General features: G+C 41.8%; 1 protein-coding gene across 1 annotated transcript in view; it reads left to right on the top strand.

Annotated features, from left to right (window-relative positions):
• STK24 (serine/threonine kinase 24) overlaps positions 1 to 24,119 on the top strand; it is a 113,598-nt gene that overhangs the window by 9,949 nt on the left and 79,530 nt on the right. Inside the window, exon 2 of the mRNA XM_024204298.2 lies at positions 6,380 to 6,610. Coding sequence (XP_024060066.1) covers positions 6,380 to 6,610 — 231 coding nt within the window. The remainder of the gene's footprint in view (positions 1 to 6,379; positions 6,611 to 24,119) is intronic.

Below are 24,119 nucleotides of genomic sequence, written 5' to 3'. Positions count from 1 at the left end.
GTAGAGAAGGTTTACAGCCTCAGTTCCTTTGAGGGGTGGGTCTTAGGCCACACCTTTTTCCTTGGCATTTCCTACCGGCTAGTTTAGGTGGCTCTCTGTTCAGCATGCTGGCTTTTGTGGATCCCATTGTTAGGCACCTAACTCTCCCCGTGCATTATTCTAAGAAACGTGGACTCCTAACTTAGGGCTGTGAAATCCACTGGCTGGCAATGTGCCTAAATTCCTGTGTGGGTCTAGCCTACTGGCACATTCTGGGGTGCAATCCAGACTAGCAAGGGGTTGTGTCACTGCCTGCCCTGCAATCATGGGTGCTGTAGCTCCCAACCAGGGCTGCTCACAAACAGCCTAAGAGCATGCAGGTCGCACCCTGAGTGTCTCTGTGTAGCAGCAGCCCTGGTCCAGCAACTCTGACCCCAGAATCCTGTCAGCAGTACTTCAATCACACTCTGGCCTCCACCAGTCTTGGTTACTACTTGCAGGGTGACCCCAACACACTCGGAGTCCTGAATTTCCCCCCAAAACACGTGTTCTGCACTGTCCAGCCCTTTCCTGTCCAGTTCAGACATTAAAGGTCCTTTGCCCCTGTGAAGGGTCAGTATTCAACAGTTCGCTACTTTTACTGGAGTTATCAAACAATTCAGTTTAAATGCTACACTGGATTAGTTTAGATTAAAAATAAAACAAGTTTATTTAACTGTAAAGAGATTTTAATTGAACACAAGTTAGGGATGTAAAATAATAAACAGTTAACCGATAAGTATTAATCTTACCGTTAACCCTCCCTCGTTCACCCACCTCCTTCCGGGTGATGATCAGCTAGTAGAAGTCCTTGTTGGGGGTCAGGGCCCGTGAGTGGGTCTCAAAGAGGTTCTCCTGCATCAGAGATGCCGTTTTGGGATGCTGGCAAGAGGTGACTATGGCAACCAGGAAGAGACGGGCATCACAAGAGGTCACTGGGAGCCCAGCCTCCTCTTTAAGGGGCTGGGTTGATATTAATGCTCTAGTCTAGCAGGGTCTTTGCCCCAGTGGCGAGGAGGGGAAATACTTGCACGGACCCAGGGATGATTACGCCGACGGAAAGATACCACTTGCAAGGTCAAGAAACGCCTGGCAGTGCAGGGAAGCAGGATGAGCAAACCACCGGGCCGGGGGCTTCATGGGGGATGGCTAGCCAGGCAGGGGGAGCGTGTTTAGGCCGAGGAGGGAAGGGCAGGAGCTGTGGGCTTAAAGTAGTAAAGTAGTCCTCGGCCTACTCCTGTACCACTGGAAGGGGTTTGGCTGCAGAGGCGGAAGGTGCGCTGGTCGGTGCTGCGGCTTCAGCTGATAATTGAAAGGAACGGAAGCTGCTGCTGGGGTGGCACAGAGCAACTGGGGGGAGGGATAGCTCAGTGGTTTGAGCATTGGCCTGCTAAACCCAGGGTTGTGAGTTCAGTCCTTGAGGGGGCCACTTAGGGATCTGGGGCAAAATCAGTACTTGGTCCTGCTAGTGAAGGCAGGGGGCTGGACTCGATGACCTTTCGAGGTCCCTTCCAGTTCTAGGAGATAGGATACCTCCATTAAAAAAAAAAAAACTGTGGAGACCGCATCGGGACAAATTAGGTGCCTAGGGCACCTCTCCCTATTCCAGGGTACTGAGGATGCGAGGAGGGTACTGGGGCCCCTCAACTGCCCAGGCTCTCCTGGCTAGGCCTGTTGTGTCACCCCTGGTCTGAGCTCAGCTGCCCTTTCCCATCTGTCCGGGGCAAGTGGGGAGGGGAGAAGTGCCATCCTAAGCATTGTGAGGCCCGAATCGGTTAATCAATATAATTTTAATAGTTTAAACAGGTACTCTTTAAAATATTTACATCCTTAGTACAAGTATAAGGTATTATAGTCAGAAATGGTTACAAGGAAAATAAAGATAAAATGCTTTTTAGTAGCTAAAACTTAACAAGCTCGACTTGGTTCAAGGTAAAATTCTTATCACAGGTTCCCAGCAACATTGGTACCAAATTCTCAGGTCAGGATCTCCCGCCTAAGTCAAAAGGCTGGTTCCTTTGTCGTCTTAGGAAAGAGAGAGAGATAGCTTGAGGTGTTTTTGCCCCTCACTTTTATAGTCCAGTCACCCTTTGAAATGCATTTTCCTGAGGGTTACCCCTATATAAAGTTCATTCCCGCTGTAAGGATAGAGACATGGAGTCTTGTGATGAAAGAGGTTCCATGCTGTTCTTTGCTAAAATGCAGATCAATCTGGCTTCGAAAATTAGCAGCATGTGACCTCCAGAAGAAGAAAGAGGAGTATCCATGTACCAGCAATGCAGATATAGGTATGATATCCCGGTCCTTCTCTGTTTTGGCAATACCTCTCAGCTTTGTGTCATCCGCAAACTTTATTAGCACATTCCCACTTTTTGTGCCAAGGTCAGTAATAAAAAGATTAAATAAGATTGGTCCCAAAACCGATCCCTGAGGAACTCCACTAGTAACCTCCCTCCAGCCTGACAATTCACCTTTCAGTACGACCCGTTGTAGTCTCCCCTTTAACCAGTTCCTTATCCACCTTTCAATTTTCATATTGATCCCCATCTTTTCCAATTTAGCTAATAATTCCCCATGTGGAACTGTATCAAATGCCTTACTGAAATCGAGGTAAATTAGATCCACTGCATTTCCTTTGTCTAAAAAAATCTGTTACCTTCTCAAAGAAGGATATCAGGTTGGTTTGGCACGATCTACCTTTGGTAAAACCATGTTGTATTTTGTCCCAATTACCATTGACCTCAATGTCCTTGACTACTTTTTCCTTCAAAATCCTTAAAATGCAGCAGTCACTGCTATCATTAGGTGAAGTGTGTTCACCAGGACACATCCCAAGAGTGTAGTTACCCCAATTAAGATGAATTTACAGTACTGTCAGTGAAAGGTGCATCCCTTTTGTTGTAAAAACTTCCAAAAATTAATCTGGAATTCACAAGGTTAATGTCTTATTTTCCATGGAACATATTTAATGGAGTATTTAGCTGTCATTTTTAAAACTAGTAGTTGTATGACACCCCCATTCACCTTGAAAATCTTATAAGATCATAGAATCATAGAAAATCAGGGTTGGAAGGGACCTCAGGAGGTCATCTAGTCCAACTCTGTGCTCAGAACAGGACCAACCCGAACTAAATCATCCCAGCCCAGGGCTTTGTCAGGCCTGACCTTAAAAACCTCTAAGGAAGGAGATTTCACCACCTCCCTAGGTAACCCATTCCAGTGCTAGTTGGCCAGTTTCATTTTTTTTTTTATTTGTGAAGAGATGGCAGCCCTAGATAATAGATCCAAATATTTGAAATGTCATTTGTAGTTAACAATCTGCTTTTTAAAAAATGATAGTTAGACTAGATGCAGCTGAGTGGAGTTGACCACAATTTATTCTCTGCTTCCTGCTTCTGTCTTAAATTTAAGTTTCCCACCTGCTGCAGGAAATAAGTCCTTCCTGCATATAATTGAAAGCAAAACTGTTGTGGACTGTAGGGGGGAGAAAGATTTTTGTAGAGCCAAGTTTTGTGGCCCTTTCCTGGAAGTAATGGTTGCTGATGCTGTTGAAACTATTACTTCAAAGTAAAGAGAAACGATATATTGAATTTGAAGGCATGAGGCTTTTTATGACAGATCTGCATGAGCTGGTTTCATATTGTGTCTAAATGTGTGTCAGTGCTGCTGCCAAGAAAATATGTATATACACAGTTCTGTGAGGTTTGTAGTGAAGATCAAAGCTGCTTGTGGAGAGCTGAACTGAAATTCAACCAAGTCAAGGTGAATAGATTGCAGCTAGCCTTTGGTGCCTGGTGAACAATAAAATGATGACTAGGAAAGCTTTGACAGTGCTACTAATGAATGAAATGCCTGTGTTTGTACAAAGACTAGAGGTACTCAAGAAAACATGCTTGCTAATTACATTTGACCAGATTTCATACTTGAAGCCTTAGGTTATTAGTAGGGCCCTACCAAATTCATGGTCCATTTTGGTCAATTTCACGGTCATAGGATTTTTAAAATTGTAAATTTCATAATTTTGGCTATTTAAGTCTGAAATTTTACAGTGTTGTAATTGTAGGGTTTCTGACCCCAAAAGGAGTTGTGGGAGGGTCGCAAGGTTATTGTGTGTGGGGGGTGGAGGCGAAGGGGGGGTGGTTGTGGTACTGCTACCCTTACTGCTGTGCAGCTGCTGGTGGCGGCTGCCTTCGGAGCTGGGCAGCTGGAGAAGGCAGAGCCGCTGCCAGCAGCAGTGCAGAAGTAAGGATGGCATGGTATGGTATTGAGCTGGGCCCTCAGTCAGCAGCCACCACTCTCCAGCCGCCCAGCTCTGAAGGGAGCAGCGCATAAGTAAGGGTGGCATAGTATTATACTTCTGAATTGTTGCTGGTGCAGCACCGCCTTCTGAGCTGGGTGTCTGGCCAACAGCCGCTGCTCTCTGGCCACCCAGCCCTGAAGGCAGCGCAGTAGTAAAGGTGGTAATACTGCGACCCCTCCCAAAGAGAACTTTGTGACCCCTCCTTGCAACTCCCTTTTGGGTCAGGACCCCCAATTTGAATAACTCTGGTCTTCCCTTTGAAGTCTGTATAGTATAGGGTAAAAGCACATAAAAGACCAGATTTCACGAGGGGGAGACCAAATTTCATGATCTGTGATGCATTTTTCATGGCTGTGAATTTGGTAGGGCCCTAGTTATTAGGCAAAAAAAATAGACCTGTTGATATGCTCTGAAATGCTTTCATTTCCATATGCATGACCAAATTGAAAGCATGGTGGATTGATTTAAATTAAAGCAATTTAAATTACCAATTTTAATAATGATTTAAGTCAGCAAGCAGGAAATCTGGATTTAAATAATAATCAATTTTAATCATGTTTTGCATTTGTACTTTTTAGTTATTGTCCTAAGAAAGATTGATTCTCATTGGTTGATTACCATTAAAACATGTTGCTTTGAAACTAAATATAGTTTTTACACTGAATTTGGTGTTGCTTCCCGCTAACCAGGAGGATGCACTATATCTTCCCCATTTATTTAAGCAATTTATAAAGTTTAACTTACATTTATTCAGATTTTTACTGTTTACTTTTTTATTATGTTCGAAAATGGTGAATGATGCATTTTCTTATTTAACTAGATTAATTTTCTACATTTGATTTGTATCAAATTGCATTTGGATGGAATTTAATGAATATGCACAAGAAACACATTTTCAAATTTTTTTTAGTTGAATAATATTACTTTAAATGTTCTGGATATATAATAAACAAAAAGTAAGTTTATCAAAACATGTTTTGCATTTAAAACTAACTGATTTATTAAATAAAGGAAGCATTATCTATAGTGTATTGAACTTATGATTTTTTTCTGGTCAAATTTTCCTTCAAGATTTTAGAACTAGTAGGTCTCATCCTCTGACACCTAGATTTTATTCATATATTGGAGGAGGAAAACAAGCTTTTCAGCTTTTTCAGCTCCCAATTTCTTAATTTTGAATGAACTAGTCATTGAAATGAACTAGTTGAAGAAACTGCATGCATGAAGAAAATGCATGAAGAGGCTATCTCTTGTCAAAAACTTATTTAGCACATAACAAACTCTGATTCTAGGTGCTTAGCCAGTTACATTCACCAGTTCAGTGGTTTGACTTTCTTTAAAACTTGTCAGCAGACATGTATTGTTTAATATTATTTGCTGTATTTAATGTAAAGTTTTTAATAGATTATAATAACTGTAGACCTTAACATAGGTTGTCAATTTCAAATTTTAAAAACCTTATTTAATTTTAAAAAATTCAATTTAAATAAAAAAAAGTTTTTTTTTTTTTAAATTGATTTTTATCCACCCTGACTGACAGCTTGGATGAGTAGATGGTATTAAAAAAGAGGGGCTTATACTTATTAGGCAGTATTGAACTTTTTGTATAAGCCCTCTTTTCTTCAAAAGGGATGGACTTGACTTTAATTTAAGCTAGTATGCTGGTACAGAAAACTTAACAAAGTTTTGGGTAACCATTTAAATTAGAATTTGGAGGAAGGCTGACAAGTACTGAGTAGCACTTGGGTTGTATAAAGAAATCTGCTAAAAAATCAGTAATTCAAAGATACCTTTGTATCCAGTAAAGAATGGAACAGAAATTACATCTGAACTGGAGGAGGGTCAGGTTGAGAGCACAGCGGTAAAATGTGGAAAAATAGGAAAATAAAGGATGCAGAAAAGACAGATAAATCCGGAGGTGGGAGAGTAGCGTTATACATAAGGTTCCATAGGATCTAATGAGTTGTGGAAAGTCACTAGTCTTTGTCTTTAGAAGTGTTAACATTTTTGTTTGTAACACTGTAAGTATTGAATAGCTTTTTCTTTTTGTAAATTTAACAGAATCTACAAGCAGATCCAGAAGAACTGTTTACAAAACTGGAGAAAATTGGCAAGGGCTCTTTTGGTGAGGTTTTTAAAGGAATTGACAATCAAACTCAGAAAGTGGTTGCTATAAAAATTATTGATCTAGAAGAAGCGGAAGATGAAATAGAGGACATACAACAAGAAATCACAGTGCTGAGTCAGTGTGACAGTCCTTATGTAACCAAATATTATGGATCTTATTTAAAGGTAAGATGATGCTTGTTTTTGTGTGTTACAGTGAAAGATTTTGTTCAAACGTCAATTTTTTATGGACAAGGACATCAGTAGAATAGTTTTCAATAGAAGGGGAAATATTTTTTTCCCCTTTAACCTTAAAAACAGAGTGAACTTCTTATAGTTTGTGAAGAGTTTGCTTCAAGACCCATCTTAAGAATAAAATAGTGTCTGTGTCTGTTTACCAAAGGCAGGAAGAAATGAAATTTGTGTAAGTAACAGACTTGTCATTGGGGACATTGAGGTCAAGCAGTAGTATATTTAGATCAGTCTAAACTTAGAATATTCTCACTCTTAAATTGTTCAATTTTAGAATGCATTGAAAATGTAATAAAATTGCATAAAACTATTAGAAACAACTCAGTACCTGCTTTTCATCAAGGTTAACAATTTTGTCAGGCCTTGATTTGTAGTAGTCTGTTTTTTAAAGACTGAGATTTTTTTTTTTAGACTTGATCCTGTTTTTGACCTGAATGGCTCAAAAAATTAATTTGTTAACCTGTGACTTATTTGCAGAAGGTATTTAGTTAGCAGAGTAGCCTGAAATGAAGGCTGATGTATCTTTTATGGGTTTTGGTTGGTGTTTCATCTGAAATTACAAGCTTTACTGATCACCCCTTGGCTTTCATTTCTTTTCTCTGAAATGATCCAGTTCTTGACAGTAAATTAGTTGAGATGAGTTTTAATAATGACAAAAAAAGGTGGTACTTCTCTGCGGAAAGATTCATGTTTGAGGTTTCTCTTATGCTTTAACATAGAAGGTAGCACAACTACGCTTGGTACTTTTTGGTACTGTTTTTCTCTGACTTTATCCCATCTGTGTTACTCGGTTTTCTTTTTTTCACTGAGAGTGCAGGCAGGAGCTTAAAGCTCTCATTTTTCTCTTGAAAAATGGCTGATAAGCTTACCAAAAGGCAGAAAATACCCTAAATACAAAGTTTGGTCCACTTTTGCCATTCTAGGAACGTTCTACTTCATTTCTGAGGCATGAATGCCCTTAAAAAACAAACAAACAAACAAACAAAAAAATAAAACAAAAAACCCTTATTAACCAGTCAGGATTTCTGGGCTCTTCAGTTGCTTGCATACTGAGAACGGATTTGCCCTGAGGATCCAGAAGATACATGACCATTCCCACTAGGACAGTCCACTGTGTGCTTCCTGTGGCCTGGGCCTTGTTGTCTAGGGCAACTTGAGAAAAAGCCCATCACTGATATTCACCCAAATGGCAGCATGCAAAGTTTTGGACCTAATATCTCACCACTGCCCTGATGCAAAGTTAGGTATAGAGTAAGTCTAAAAAGCCGCTGGAAGGTGTGAAGGTATATAGCCAAGCAAAATAAATTGGGGTCTGCTTTTAGTCTTTCTCCACTCCCCTCTTGAAATCTCCTGACTAAGTGTTGGTGGATATGTGAAACAGGGACTCCAGAAAGGGCAAGATAAGAATTTCTCCTCTCAGAGATTCTCACAGAATTCTGAACCCTTCTTCCCTCTTTAAGGAGAAATCAATCTTTTCCGCATTCTTATTCACAAAGGAAATGTTGCAAATTCCCATAAAGTTCATTTCTCCCACAGGGCCGGTGGTGAATGTGCTTCTTATGGAGGACTGCAAGCATTAAACTGGTTTTATTTAACAGCTCTGAATACACATGGTCAGATTGTCTTGCCATGAATGTAGTTCGTCCCAATGAGGATGACAATAAGGTGACACTCTCCTTGAGAACGCACAACTTCATGAGACAGTCAGAAAATATAAGTCTGAAATAATGCTGGTAGAAAAAAAGAGCTTGAACTACTTTTTCAGATGAAGGTGTTATGTCTTGTATTGTAGTAGACACCATCCTTACCTCAAAGAGTTTACAATCTAAAATGGATGAAAGGGATGCAACTTACAGACAAAATACAGGGGCATGCATGATTAGGGTACATTGTGTGTGTGTGTGTGTGTGTGTGTGTGTGTGTGTGTGTGTATATAGGGAGAGAGTGCAATGGGAATACATTTGTGTTAGCACTCATTGGTCGAAGTGGGGCAGAAGAATGGTGAGCGGGGGGAAGTGGCTGTAGGTATAAGAGAAGGAAGGTGGGTAAATGGAGACGAGGGCAATTAGTACAATGGACATAAATAATGAAGTTGACCAGCTGAAGGGTTGCTATGGCAGGACAGGCTTGGGATGAAGGGGGTGAGGGTGTCAAGAATCAATGACAATACAACAAATGGGGGGGGGGGGGGGGAATTAGTCTAGGTTTCAGAGTTAAATGGGTTATGATCATGTCAGGAGGCTGTAAAGATGATATTGGCAGCTGCTGCAATTCCCAGTGTAAATGAAAGAGAAGGCTTCTGGCCTTAGAACCCTGGATGGTTCTGATTGGGAATGCTGGAATTTTCTGACTTGACCCCTTAGCCTTTGGGTGCAGCTGTTTCTGACTGAGATGGGAGATCTGAAGGTCTGGGATTTCCTGAGTGCCCCTCTATCCATCAAGGTGCATTTCACTGCGTTACAGTCCATTTTCTTAGGCACCCTAATAGCATCAATGGCCAGAAATTACTTTTGTTCTTTGGCTCCTTTTGCATACATAGTCTTGTATTAAGTGTTATCCATTCCCTTATGACTTTCATATATATTTGGACTTCTGTAAGAGATTTGATTTAGTACCATACAATGTTCTTGATTCGTGATTAAAAAATAATTATAGCACATATTAAAGGGATTAAAAACTGGCTGAGAGATCTCAAAGTAGTTGTAAATGGGGAATCAGTTAACTGGGTTTTTTCTAGTCGGGTCCCATAGGGATCTCCTTTTCGCCCAGTGCTTTTCAGTGCATTAATCTGAAAGAAAATGTAAAATCATTGATAATAAAGTTTGCAGATGACACAAGAATTAGTGGAGTGGTAAATAACACACACATTAGCCTGTGACGGTTGCTGGAACTGCTATCCTTGCTTTGGCAAGCCTCTCAGTGTTTTTCTATTTTGCATGTTTGTATATAGTTGTAAGTAGTTTTAGTCAGTTTTAGTGAAATTTTGTAATTTATCGAGTTAGCAGCATTTTTGTCCCTTCAAACCTTGTGCCTCCTGCAACAAGAGTATGCTTCTCAGTGACCTGCACTCAAGCTGCCTGAAGTGCCTGGGAGAAGCTCACTTGGGGGATCGCTGCCAGATTTACAGAGACTTTAAGCCTCGCACGAAGAAGGACCAGAAAGCCAGACTGAAGTTTTTGCTCATGAAGGTGGCACTGAGACCTCCATCTGAGCTAGGCCAGTCTGACTCAGCTCAGAGTGCCTCAGCATTGGTAAGGAGAGCTCCTCCTACCGTACTGGAAGCTGGGCACAGTTCACCATCCTCAGAGCCTAGGAAAAGGCACAAGAAACAGTCAGCAGAGAGGAGTCGATTCCTGTCACCAAATATGGCTAGGCTTGGGGATCAGAGTAGAGTTGACCTAAGACAGGCCACTCCTCTTACTCTACCGCAGAAGTCAGCACTATTGACTCCTGCACCTACACAGGCACTGTTGACTCCCGTACTGGATGAACTGTCTTCATCTGCAATATAGCATGGTACCGATACTATCTTGGTGCCGAACACGCCGGAGGCATTTACTGTGGCCAGAGACCATCTAGCGCTGTTGGTACTGGTATCACCAGCAGTACAAGAGTTGGCGGTATTGGTGCCATCGGAACCTGTTGCCTCAGGTCATCATTTGGTACCTTCAAAAGGGAAACTGGCTATGATGACCTTGGTGCAGGCATTTTCACGATAGCACCGGTCTCTGGCGCCGGTGGGAACTGTACCTCTGTGATCCTCGGTCTCATCTTTGGAGTCAGAGGTCGAGTCTTACTCCTCTTGTTCGAGAAGTTGTCCCTGCTGCTCCCCAAGATACTCCTACCCTGCCAAAGACCTACTATTGAGTGCATGGTCAGGTCATCACCGGGGACCTGTGCTTGTCCAGTGGCCCTTTTAGAACCCCATGGGTGTTTCCATCAGTTTCAGGAGCTTACTCTAGGTTCTCCTATTCGGTGACCTTGGAATGAAGGGCACCAACATGCCATCGGGCTGCAGCCAGTCTGCACTCTGGTACTGACCCTGGCACAGAACTGTAGGAGCCGGCTCAGTGGGATCCTGCTGAGGCAGAAAGGGAGAAAGAGTGTCTTCAGCTGGTGCAGACTTGAAACAAGTCTGTTTCAGGAGTGGGCATGTTGCCTCCCCTGTATTACTATAAGGCACACCAAGAACTGTTGAAAAGAGTGTCCTTAAATCTGGGCATACAGATGGAGGTAGCAAAAGAGTCTCCTACACCTTGGTTGATATTTTAGCTGCTGCAGCTCAGCAAATGTAGCCCTGCCTCTCAATGAAGCCATTCTGAACCCTGTTAAAGCCTTGTGGCAGCCCCGCACATCCCTCTCCCCGTGTCAGAAAGATCTGAGTGAAAGTACTTTATTCCTGTGTGGGGTTATGAGTTGTACACTCATTCCCCTCGCACCCCTTTCCCGGGATTCCTGGTAATATCTGCTGCCTGCAAAAGAGAGAGGCAGGTTCCAGACATGCCAAACCTGTGAAAGAAATGCAGAAATTGGGCTCTTTTTTGGCTTAATTGGTGTGTGAGTTGTTTTTGGCTTGTAGCTTGTTGCTTCTTTTTTTCGATTGGCTCCTGGCAAGTGGGGGCAAGCAGGAGTGAGAGTCGGTGTGCACAGCGGACCCACAACAGTCCCAGACTGCACGCCGGGGAGATCTAGTCACATAGAGTGTTGGGGTTCTTGGGGATTAGCTTGTTTTGGCCTTGTTTTGAAATGGGATTAGCTTGATTTTTGGCTTATTATGAAAGTCGGGGTGCTTATTTACTGCATGAAAGTTGGCAACTGTGGCAGGTTCATCAAAAGCAAAGGACTCCAAGAAGTTGGATCTGTTCAGTAGGAAAGTTTATTTTACTGGGGAGGGGGGGTTGCAGCTCAGGATTGCAAACCAGCAGGTGCTGCTGGACAGATATGATTTCAACATGTGGGACTCCATGCAGAGAGATACAACAAGGAGCATGTTGTCAGTGGTTCAAATGGAGGTCCCAGGAGCTTTAATAACACCAAGTTCAGATCCCAGGGAGGAACGGACTCTCTTATTTGCTAGTGAAGATTACAGAATTACAGCCTTACTCATGAACCATCAATAGAGAGACTCCAGCCAATTCCCCCCAGCTCTAGGCCTACACCCCAGGACTGTATAGTCTTACATTACTCAAGGGCACCTTGAGCAGTGCAAGTTCATTAAGTAATTCGCCACTCCCTCAATGTGAAATGGACACACACTACCCTTTGTAAACTGGGCTGAGATTTCGCAAGCCACTTAACCCTGAACAAATTAACTACAGAAAGACAGATTTTAAGTGGTAGGCATGGCGAGGGACATCTTCCAGCAGTGGGAGACTTCCCAAATAGATCTATTTGCAACCTAGTACAACAGAAAGTGTCACCAATTCTACTCCCTGCGAGGCCACAGTCCGGGGTGTATCATAGACGTCTTTCTGTTGTCGTGACTGGAACATCTTTACTACGCTCCCCCCATCCCACTCATACAGGGAGTACTTCTAAAGATAGAACGGGACTGGGTCATCCTGATAGCTTCAGTATGGCCCCTCCAATGTTGGTTTGCCACTCTGCTAGGCCTCTCAGTGGTGACTCTAGTTCAACTTCTGTTACATCCGGACCTGATCTTTCAGGACCATGGTCAACTGCTCCACCTGAACCTGAGCTCCCTTCACCTAAGTGCCTGGGAACTTCATGGTTAAACCTCAGAGAGCAGGCTTGCTTGGTGTTAGTTCCTCAGGTCCTACTAAGGTAGTAGGAAGCCCTCCACCAGGGCTACTTACCTTTCAAAGTGGAAGCGGTTTTCAGTCTAGGCATCCCAACGTGGGGTCTTACCCATGTAGTCATTCTTACAGGAAATACTCAAGTATCCATTACACCTGAAGCAGCACATTTTAGCTATCTTCTCTGTCAAGGTTCACCTTACAGCAATATTGGCTTTCCACCTCCGGGTGAATAACTGATCCATGTTTTCACATGACATGTCCGTCTAATTTATGAAGGGGCTAGAGAGGTTATACCCTCAAATAAGAAAGTCCGTTCCTCCCTGGGACCTGAACTTGGTGCTGTTAAAGCTCCTGGGACCTCCGTTTGAACTATTGACAACATGCTCCTTATTGTCTCTCTCCTGGAAAGTAGTTTTCTTAGTGGCCATCACTTCTGACAGAAGGGTTTCGGAGCTCTGTGCCCTCACATCAGAGCCTCCAAACACAGTCTTCTTTAAAGACAAGGTACAGTTATATCCCCACCCGTTTCCAACTGAAAGTGGTCTCACAATTTCATAACAATCAGACAATCTGTCTTCTTCTCTTTTACCCAAAGCCACATGCAAATAGGGAGGAACAGTGCCATCACTCATTGGGTGTTAGACGAGCCCTACCATTCTACATAGAACAGACTAAACCATTCAGAAAGTCCACTTAACTGTTAGTAGTGGACAGGATGAAGGGCCTCCCAATCTATTTGCAGACAATTTTGTTCTGATTGCATTCGTACTTGTTACAATTGAGTGGGGGATCCACCTCCAGCTATCCTGACAGCTCATTCCACAAGGTCACAAGCATCCTCAGCAGCATTCATAGCGCAGATCTGGTCATCGGTGCATATGTTCTCCTCCCATTACACCATCCTCAGAAGTCCAGAGATGATGCCAAATTTTGTTGAGCTGCCCTGCAGTCCATGTGTCCGTGAACTCTGATCCTTCCACCTATTCAACTGCTTGGGAGGCACCAGAGTGGAATGCACATGTACAATCACTCGAAGAAGAAAAAATGGTTACTAACCTTCTGTAACTGTTCTTCAAGATATGTTGCCCATGTCCATTCTACCACCTCCACCTCCTGCCCTGTACATCAGAGTTTTCTAGAAAGGAGGATCTGAGGGGGAGCGGTGCTGTGACCATGTGGCACCAGAGGGGGCTCCAGCTGCCCCAACAGGTACCACTGAGGGAAAAATTTTTAACAACTGTGCTCAGGGCGTGCACGCACCTAGAGTGGAATGGTCATGTGCAGCGCATCTCGAAGAACAACAATTATGGAAGCTTAGTAACCTTTTTTTCTACAGAATGATCTGCACTTACTTGAACAATATGTTTTAGTATAGCCAAATGCAAGATCATAAATCTGGGAATGAAGAATGTGGGTCACACTTATGGGGGACTGAATTTTGGAACGCATTGATGCTGAAAGGAATTTAGGGATCATGATGGATAAAAAACTGAATATGAGCTCCTGAGGTGGTGCTGTAGCTAACTGTGTTAACCTGATTTTATAGGGCTGATTTATTATAGGCTTGCCAATTATTTGACCAGAAGATACTTAGGTTCTTGTCCCAAAATCAGGCTACAGAATTAGGGAATGTAGGCAGATCAGTACTTTGTCTGGACTCTTGGGGTGTGCGGCAAGGACATTCACACTGAGGACAGAACCAAAATTTTAACATTTTTATTACAATAAAACGAGAGTAATCAAAGCTACAAACCACAAAGCGACGAAGTAGTACAGTTCTATAGTTCCTGGTGGTAACATCCCTTTTACAAGAGCCACTTAAACTAGCATACAAACACCCTTCCTTGGGGACCTGGTAGTGGGAGACAGAGGACCAGCCTCATCTCTGGCATGCCCAATAAATTTGATGGTCCAGGTTCCTCAATCCCAGGATGGTAGAGATCAGCTTCGAGTGTTGAGTAGCTAAGCTATATTGCATAAGCGGAGCTCATAGCTTAACCAAAAGAGAACTTAAAGAAAGATAACTAAGAGCAGGAATCCTTCCATATGGTGGTTTGACCTCTTATAGGGTCTTGGCATTATCCTGAATATTCATGTCAGTGCCCAATTTTCCATGCCCAAATCTTATTTCCTCACCCAGATAAATCTTAGGGTACACTTATTCTGTAGACTAACATAGTCTTACATATTAATAACATGTTCATACATATTAATATCAAGTCTCATTCTCAAAACTGTTACCTCTGGCCTGAACCATTACTTCCATGTTCTTGCAGTGTACCTTGTGGTTACCAGTACGTCCCAGAATTACGGTAAGCACATTCAGTTCCCTGTTCAGTTCCCCAAAGTCAAAAGGGTAACCAGTAGGCTATTTATCTATGCCAAACGTTACACACACATAAGCTAACTTGCTCTAGCGAATTGTACAGGATACAGCCTGTAGGCTCCTTGCATTACAACCAAATATAATGAAATAATATCTACTGAAATATAAACCAAAATAATATCAATCAAACCAATAAAGAAGATTATATAATATAGCAAGCTGGCAGGCTAGCCCTATGGGCTACAGTGTGCTAACACAAGCTATGTATGTGGAGGCAAGGGAATATTGAGTAGAAGTAAGAATGTGGTGTTACTGTTGTAGATAGCATCAGTGAGACCATTAGTGGAATACTGTGTCCAATACTGGTGTCCACACTTCCCAAAGGATGTTGGAAAAATTGTAGAGAGTTCAGAAAAGAACTACAAGAACAATTTTGAGGACTGGAAAACCTAGCTTACTATAGACTTAAGAAGCTCATTCTATTTAGTTTATCCAAAAGAAGATTAGTAGGTGATTGAGCCTTTTAGAAGTGCCTATCTGGGAAGAAGATTTCTGGTAGTAGAGGGCTCTGAAATCTACCAGACCAAAGGTATAACAATATCTAATGGCTGGAAGCAGAAGCTAAATTCAGGCTAGAAATAAGGCATACATTTTGAGTCAGGGTAATTAACTATTGGAATTGCTTACCTAAGGATTGGGTCATTTGACGTTTTAAAATCAAGGTTGGATTACTTCTTAAAATATGCTGTAGCTCAACCAGAAATATGGGCTTGGTGAAGGAATTACTGAAATTCTATGGCCTGTGTTATGTAGGAGAATGGATTGGGTGATCATAATGGTCCTCTATGGCCTTAAAATTCTGTGAATAATGTTAACTACTGAAATGTGATTTACTTGGAACTATCTAAAGGCCAACTTGAAGCTTCAGTTGATCTAGCATGCGGTGTCTGGACTTATAAATAATACAAAAAGGCAAGAGCACATTATACTGGTGTCCACCAGCTCCTTCACCCAGTAAAGAATCTGCTTTGCGGTCTTGGTACTTACCTTTAAGATGGATTGGTCCCTGGTTATCTGAGACCAGTTACCCTCCACTTTTTGTATCATTTGTGGTCCTGAGGTTTCTTTGCTTGTGTGCATGCTTTCCTACAGCCCTTTGCGGAACATCTTAATGGGAGAGGACATCTCAGTCTGCATCCCTCTTAAATTTGGACATCAAATGGGTGGTTGGCTCCAGACACTCCTTTCCCTCACTACCTCTTTTGAAAGATTTAAAGAGGTTTTTGTCTCCCCGAGGAGGTAGTCATGAAATTATCAGTCAGTAGTCAATCATCTTCAAAACATGATTTATTGAAAATACAGAGGAAACTGAAGAAAAGCAAAAAGTTTGCATAACCTATCTAAATTTACACTTCTCATGAATGCCTTATCCAGTTAGCTTAACTTAGTTACAATAAAAAGAAAACAAATACCTTGCATTTCTTCAAAAGCAATGTTTCACCAACTACTTGTTGGTCAGGCTGATGCTGCCTTTTACTTCTGGGTCTCTGAGATCTCTGAAGTCTTCACTACTGAGAAACTAGGAAAATAGGAAGGAGCATAAACCCTAGCAAGTTGAGTGTAAAAGTATGATTAGGCAGGCCAAAAAAAGAATGTGAAGAGCAACTAGCAAAAGACACAAAAGCTAACAGCAAAAACTTTAAGTACATCAGAAGTAGGAAGCATGCCAAACGATCAGTGGGGTCACTGGACAATCAGTGCGAACGGAGCACTCAAGGAAGACAAGGCCATTGTGGAGAAGCAAATGAATTCTTTGCATTAGTCTTCAGTGCAGCGGTTGCGAGGGAGATTCCCACACCTAAGCCATTCTTTTTAAGTCACAGATCTGAGGAACTGTCCCATGTTGAGGTGTCAGTAGAGGAGGTTTTGGAACAAATTGATAAATTAAACAGTAACAAGTTACTAGAATGAGATGGTATTCATTCAAGCGTACTGAAGGAATTCAGTTATGAAATTGTAGAAGTACTAACCGTGAAATGTAACCTATTGCTTAAATTAACCTTTGTACCAGATGACTGGAGAACAGCTAATGTAACACCAATTTTTTAAAAAGGCTCTAGAGGAGATGCTGGCAATTACATGCCGGTAAGCTTAACTTCAGCATCAGGCAAATTCTGTTCTGTAAAGAACAGAATTATCAGACACATAGATGAATGCAATATGTTGGGGGAGAGTCAACCCAGATTTAGGGAAATTATTCTCACCAATCTATTCTTTGAGTGAGTCAACAAACATGTGGACAGGGTGATCCAGTGCATATAGTATACTTGGACTTTCAGGAAGCCTTTGACAAAGTTTCACACCAAAGGGTTTTAGGCAAAGTAAGCAGTCATGAGATAAGAGAGAAGGTCCTCTCATGGATCAGTAACTGGTTAAAAGCTAAGAAACAAAGGGTAGGAATAAATGGTCAGTTTTCACAATGGAAAGAGGTAAATATCAGGGTCCCTCAAGGATCTGTAGTGGGACCAGTGCAGTTCAACATATTCATAAATGATCTAGAAAAGGGGTGAAACATCTGCTCAGTGTGCAATGGCAATCAAAAAAGCTGAAAAATTTGGAACCATTAGGAAAGGGATAAATAATGTCATTATATAAATCCATGGTACACTCGCACCTTGAATATTGCATGTAGTTCTAGTTGCCTCATCTCAAAAAAGATATATTTGAATTGGAAAAGGTAGAGAGAGGAAACAAAAATTATTAGGGTTATGGAACAGCGTCCATGTGAGGAGAGATTAAAAAGACTGGAACTCATCAGGTTAGAAAAGAGGCGACTAAGGGAGGTTATGACAGAGGTCTATAAAATCATGAATGGTGTGGAGAAAGTTCATAGGAAAGTGTTATTTATCCCCCTCATATAACACACAAGCCAGGGCTCATCCAGTGAAATTAATAGGTAGTAGGTTTAAAACAAACATAAGGAAATACATCTTCACACAAGGCCCAGTCAACCTATGGAACTTATTGCCAAGGGATGTTGTGAAGACCAAAAGCATAACTGGGATTAAAAAAGAATTGGATAAATTCATGGAGGATAGGTCCAAGAATGGCTTGAAGATCAAGATGCTCTGGGTGGCTCTCAACTTCCTACTGCCAGAAGCTGGGACTGGACAACAGGGAATGGATCACTCAATAATGCCGTGTTCTGTTCATTCGCTTTGAAGTGTTTGGCAGTGGCCAATGTTGAATGATAAGATACTGGGCTAGGTGGACCATTGGTCTGATGGAATATGACCTTATGTTGATTAGAAAAAAGTATACTTTTTTTTACTGCAAGGTAACTAACCTACATAAACTGTCCCACTGTAAAAACATAAAATCCGAAGTGGAGTCTATGGGTATGTCTACACTACCTGCCGGATCGGCGGGCAGCAATCGATCCAGCGGGGGTCGATTTATCACGTCTAGTGTAGATGCGATAAATTGATCCCCGAGTGCTCTCCCATCGACTCCTGTACTCCACCACCATGAGAGGCGCAGGCGGAATTGACGGGGGAGCGGCAGCAGTCGACTCACCGCGGTAAGTTTATCTAAGTACGTTGACTTCAGCTACGTTATTCATGTAGCTGAAGTTGTGTAACTTAGATCGATTTCCTTCTCTTCCCCCCCACCCCCCCGCCCGCTGTGTAGACCAGGCCTTAGACCCATGAACCTCTTAATGCCACTTGGCAAAGGGGTTACAAGAATATCCTGATCCTGGTATGTATGTTCACCAAAGAATGTCATGTGAGGCCTTAAATGAAAGGCACATTCATGCTGGTCGTAGGCATCCTTTAAGTCAAGGGCAGCATGCTGAGGTCATTCATGCTGGTTACTCCTCACTTAATGTCATCCCGGTTAACGGTTGTTTCGTTGTTACGTCGCTGATCAGTTCGAGAACATGCTTGTTTAAAGTTGTGCAATGCTCCCTTATAACGTCGTTTGGCAGCCTCCTACTTTGTCCACTGCTTGCAGAAAGAGCAGCCCTTTGGAGCTAGCTGGTGGGGGCTTGGAACCAGGGTGGACCAACAGTCCCCCATCAGCTCCCCGCTCCCCTAAGTTCCCTGTGCAGCTGCCCAGCAGGCTATCAATTGCTGGGCAGTTCAGCTGTCCCTCCCCCCACTGCCGTGTGCTGCTCCTGCCCTCTGCCTTGGAGCTGCCCCTGGGAGCCTCCTGCTTGTGCTGTGTGTGTGTGTGTGTGGGGGGGGGGGTTGGGGGGGGGGGAGGGGGGGCCTTTTTTTACCTCACGCCAGATTTCAGATGATATTGCTCTTATGCACGACTTCAAGATGTATCTTCATACAATAGTGAGGAATTGCCTGAGACTTCTAGGTCATATGGCAGCTTGTACATACATAACTCAGCATGCCAGACTTCACCTTCACCTTCAACATGTCTAGATGTTGCATCACAGACCTCTCAGCCTACATGTGAGTGCTTGGATGCTTAGTGGTTAACTCCCCAGGAAACTGACTGTTTCTTTGGACTCCAGAATGTTCTCTTAAATAGCTGAAAGCCTTCCACGAGGTATACTCACCTCAAGAGAGGGAAGAGGTTCTCTCTCTGGCCCCAGGAGAAAGGAACCTCTGAGACCTTTACAGGCTTCCATACAACTCGTTCTGGATTATCTGCTTCACCTAAGCGTAAAAGACTCACTATCAGTTCTCTGAGATTTCATTTGGCAACTATCTCTGTATCCCATCCTCATGAGGAAGGAAGGTCTGTTTTTTCCAACCCTATGACAGTTAGATTCCTGAAAGGATTGGCTAGAAATCCCTGTGAAAGATCCCACCCGCAATGTGGGATACAAATTTAGTTTTTAGCTTTAATGGTTCCCTCCCCACACCCTCCTTGAGCTTGTGACTATGTGTACTCCCTCTCTCATCTCTAAATGAAGGTAGTACTCTGAGGGAGCTTTAGTTGCTGACCCTTCTTATACAGTATTTTACAAAGAGAAAGTTTGCGTCCACACCCTAAATTTATCACTAGAGTGATGTCAAAATTTCATCTGAATTTAGGAGTTATGTGCATAATTCCTGTTGTTTCTGGGATGTAGGAACTCCAGTATCCCCACTGAAAACAGTGCTGCCTGTAACATGCTTTATTATCAGGGAAACAGATGAAATGATGACCCTTCACCCCCAGGCACTGTCAGCAGAGTTTGAATCTGGGACTTTCAGCTCAAAATCACAAACCTTCATACTTGAAGTAAAGCATTAAGCCTGCTAACTGGCAGCAGTAGCAGATGGCTATCTACTATTGACCCACCACTGAAGGGGACTCATAATATACTTCACAAGTTTGTTACAAATAATTAAGTGATTTCCTTCCTTGGTTATCACTACCATGGAATTGGAGATTCGGTAAGCCTATCTGTTTTATTACATCACGTGTTTTAATGCTACAGTTTCATCACTAGGTAGCCAAAATCAGTCAGCTAACTTTGTGATTGCATTGCAGGATTAACATATCAATGTATTTGGTTTGGGTCTTCAAGTGAATTCTACCAGTTAAAACTGGTCTGAGGGAAGGTAATTGTAGGAGCAGGATAGGGGGGAAAATACTAATCTTTACCTGTGTAAATGAATAATACATGATGGTGTGTTTTTGACGGCCGTTATACTGTGTATTGAGGAATGACTGTACAATTCCTAAGTGTTGCTACTTCATAAATCGGTTAATTGAAAAGACAACAGTAAAATATCTACAAAAGAAGATAAGTTCCACTGGGATTTTATAAAAGGAAGAGTCATCTGATGAGAGTTGTGGGCAAAGCAGATGAATTTGGCAATGTTTTTGGGCTAAAGAGCCAGTTGGATGATAAGGCTAAAGAGATGATTACAGTAATCAAAGCAGGAGACCATCAGGATATAGACAAAGGTTTTGGAAAGTGAGGGCTGATTGTTCTAAATCCCATTGCTTTTTTTACATTTCCACAACCTGAACACAATGAGTAAAGGGAAAAGACAAGTCATGGATGATAGATTGATTGCAGACCTGGGACACGGAAAAGCTTATGGAGTTATTCTGTGAGTGGATATAGAAGAGTAAGAACATATGTTTGTGCATGTAAAATATATTGAGTACATTTCTCATGTTGTATTTAAATTGTTGGCAGTATAGCCAGGAAGAGAGATCAGAGGTCAATCTGAAGGGAGACTGGGGGGGAAGGTTATGGGAACCTCTTCTTAGTTGTTTATAAAGTTTTTTTGGATGGGCCAACTCTGGAAAGCATTATACATGTATTTCAGTCAACTTCACTGGAAGTAAAGTTTGCAGGTACAGGCAAGTGTCTGTGGTGAAAAGGATTAATCTTACCATGAGCATTTGTTGAAGGATGATTATATAGGCTGAAAAGGTCTTTTCAGCAAATAAAATCATAGCTTATGATAAAGCTAGTTTATAAAGTTCATTTATTATACTCTACTTTTGTTGGAGCACAGTTCCCCCGAGAGGTGAAATTCTCTGTAAGGAAATTAATTTAACCTGATTTTTGGAGAGTTGTTGGATTGTGGACTAATCACTGTGTCAAATTTTTGGGAGAGAATTTTGATTATTTTTGCATTAAGCACTTTCTAGCAAGTGATTTTGCAAGTAATGGTATTAGAACTGGCTTATTGGAAAGAATAAATTCACAGCATTAATGATATACTACTACTGTAGTTGCCGAGCTAATTGAATGTAGTTTTGTTGAATGATTTTTGATTATTATTGATTAACTGCTATGGTTAGGTTAGATTGTAGGACTCATTGACCAGTAAGTGTGTATGGAAATTTAAAAGGAGATTGTTCAAGCTCTGAGGACGGCAGAGATTGTCTAAATGTTAGCTAATTATACATTTCCAAAGAAAAATTGCTTACAGATGTCGTTCACCAAGGATGTTCTGCTTAGGTGTGTATGATGACCTTTTAGCCTGTGTTTACATGAGTTACAGCAGTGTCTAAGAATGCCCACGTTTCCTTCTCTTTCCCTAGTCTCTGTTCTGTCTTGGCTGCACAACAGATGATTTTTCTTTTTCTCTTTGTGGCTGGACAAGTTAGAAGGCTGACAGACCTTGACAAAAGGACCTGAATGCGCCACGTGCAAAACGACAATGATTTCTTTGATTGCAGGGACCTTTTGGCCAGCTTCGGGTAAGGATTTGTGTTTAGAAGAGAACCTTTGGGCTCGTCTGTATCTCCCTCCCCTCAAAGGGATGGCAGCCCGAGGACACCTAACATTCATCCTGATGCCAACAGACTTCAAAGGAGGTAAGCGTCTCAGAAATGCTCCCTTGCCAAATACTTCTCATCAGTCCTGCACCTCAACTTGGTAATATTCTTCAGTACAGCTTTACCATCTCTCACAGATTTCTGTTCATGGCTCCTCTATGAAAATATTTGCTCATACCTTATGAAAATTATCGAAGGCCTCATCAGCTGGTTTTAGCCCAATTTAGGTTCATGGAAATAAACGTCGCTATCAACAGCCCTGGTTCATTCAGCTCAGAATGTGTTCTCAAATAGAGGAAAGGAAACTTTATACTTCCTGTGGTTTGTACAAAAGTCAGTTATTTCCTGTCCCCCACCCCTTTTTTGTTTTCATGTTTTGGATCTGTCTCAACACTTGAGCATCTCTGAATTCATGTCCTTTTGGGATCAAGTTGGGAGAAAAAAACAATAAGCATTCCCCTCAATATAGTAAATAAATACTTTTTAAAGGATCTCTGGAGGACTCCCAGACACCAGATCCTTCCATTTAATTCTTTGTGTACAAGCTAGATTGCTAGAAAGAATTGTTCTACAATTGAATCCCGCAAAAGCAGCATGCACTGCGTTTTATTCTCTTAGAGGGAAATGTGTCCCTGAAGGAACATGTTGCTTGTCTAAGGCACAGTCTTGAGAAAAACTTGCATTTTGGTCCAGTGCTGCTGTTTACACCTCCAGAATAATAATTGCTCCCTGGATAAGTTCTTAGTAGCAGCAGACTTTACCATTTTAAGTTGCCGTTGCTGTTCTTCCCTTTAGAGGGCATAGACTTTTTGGTGAAGAGCTAGATAGCTAAGAAGACTAAATCATGATCCCAGTCTTAATTCCAGAGATGAAGTCTGCATTAAGATTATTCACAGGAAAGGTCAGATATTATAGGTCTTGCTTTTCTTGTTCTTATTCCAGAGAGCATTATATGAAACAAATTAGGAGCAAGACCACATATCCTTCCATAAATGAGGAATTTTTTTTATGTCAAATCTTTCAGTATGGTCATCTTTGGGGATGAGTCAGGACTTTTTATTAATATGGAATTAGTTGTGCATTTGTTGAAAAATTATCTGTTGTAGGGAGTGTGTTTAGAGCACATAGTTGGCAGTCAGAACTCTCAAGTTGTACATGTGGCACTAACATCCACTGTGTGACCTTGGGCAACTCACTTAACCTTTTTTGCTTGGTTTTCCCATATGTAAAATGGGCATAGTACTTAACTATCAGAAGTTGAAGCTTGTCATGTTTATATAGCATTTTTTGATCCTTTAGGGTCAAAAGTGCTATATAGAGTAACTGCAAAATAGTATTGTAATTTTCATCATCTTATTACCATCCAATTAATTTTCTTGTGGAACTCTACCGTCTCAATGTAGAAGATATGTGGATCTGAACTTAAGCACATTAGAACAACAAGAAGGTGTGTCAGTCCTAAATATCATTCTTAACTGGATTTAAAATACACAAATCTTATGAGACAGTTTTGCAGACGATTGTGCTAGGACTTCTGTTTCTCTACACAGAGTTTTCTGAACATGCCAAAAGGAGCAGCAGCAGATTGATGTGTAAACCATGTCAGTTTTACTTTGTTCCTGCATATGTTGCCTGGGAAGGATTATGTACAGGTGGATCATAGGTGTTTTTCTGTACTATTGAGTTCCTCTGTTTATGTGGGATGATGGTGAGGGAAGGGCAGAGAGAGGCATTTTCTCTGCTTCCCTTCTGATTTGTGTGTGTAGCTGAAAACTTTTGTCTAGGCTTCTATGAATATTTCTTTCCCAGTAACTCAGCAAGAACAGAGCTAAAAATGAGGATTTCACAATGGTCTCTTTCCTCATGCTCCTACAAGGCTGATGGGAAGATATTCTGTGCAAGATTACAATAATGTCTTGGGGGGGGGTATGCTGAGATACAAAGCAGGGAAAATAGAAGCAGGGGAGAAGGGGTGCATTACTTCAAGTTTATGGATTTCTGAAGGCATAATATTTGGACAACTCCAATTAATTGTAAATCTTGTTCATCACTTCTTAGATTAATTGTGTTGGAGCACTGTAAAAGTAATTGTGTTGGAGCACTGTAA

The sequence above is a fragment of the Terrapene carolina genome, unplaced genomic scaffold, assembly GCF_002925995.2.
Source record: "Terrapene carolina triunguis isolate 2854851 unplaced genomic scaffold, T_m_triunguis-2.0 Scaffold21, whole genome shotgun sequence".
Taxonomy (NCBI): Eukaryota; Metazoa; Chordata; order Testudines; family Emydidae; genus Terrapene; species Terrapene triunguis.
Note: the sequence above shows the minus strand (reverse complement) of the source record. Positions and strands in the feature narration are given on the sequence as shown.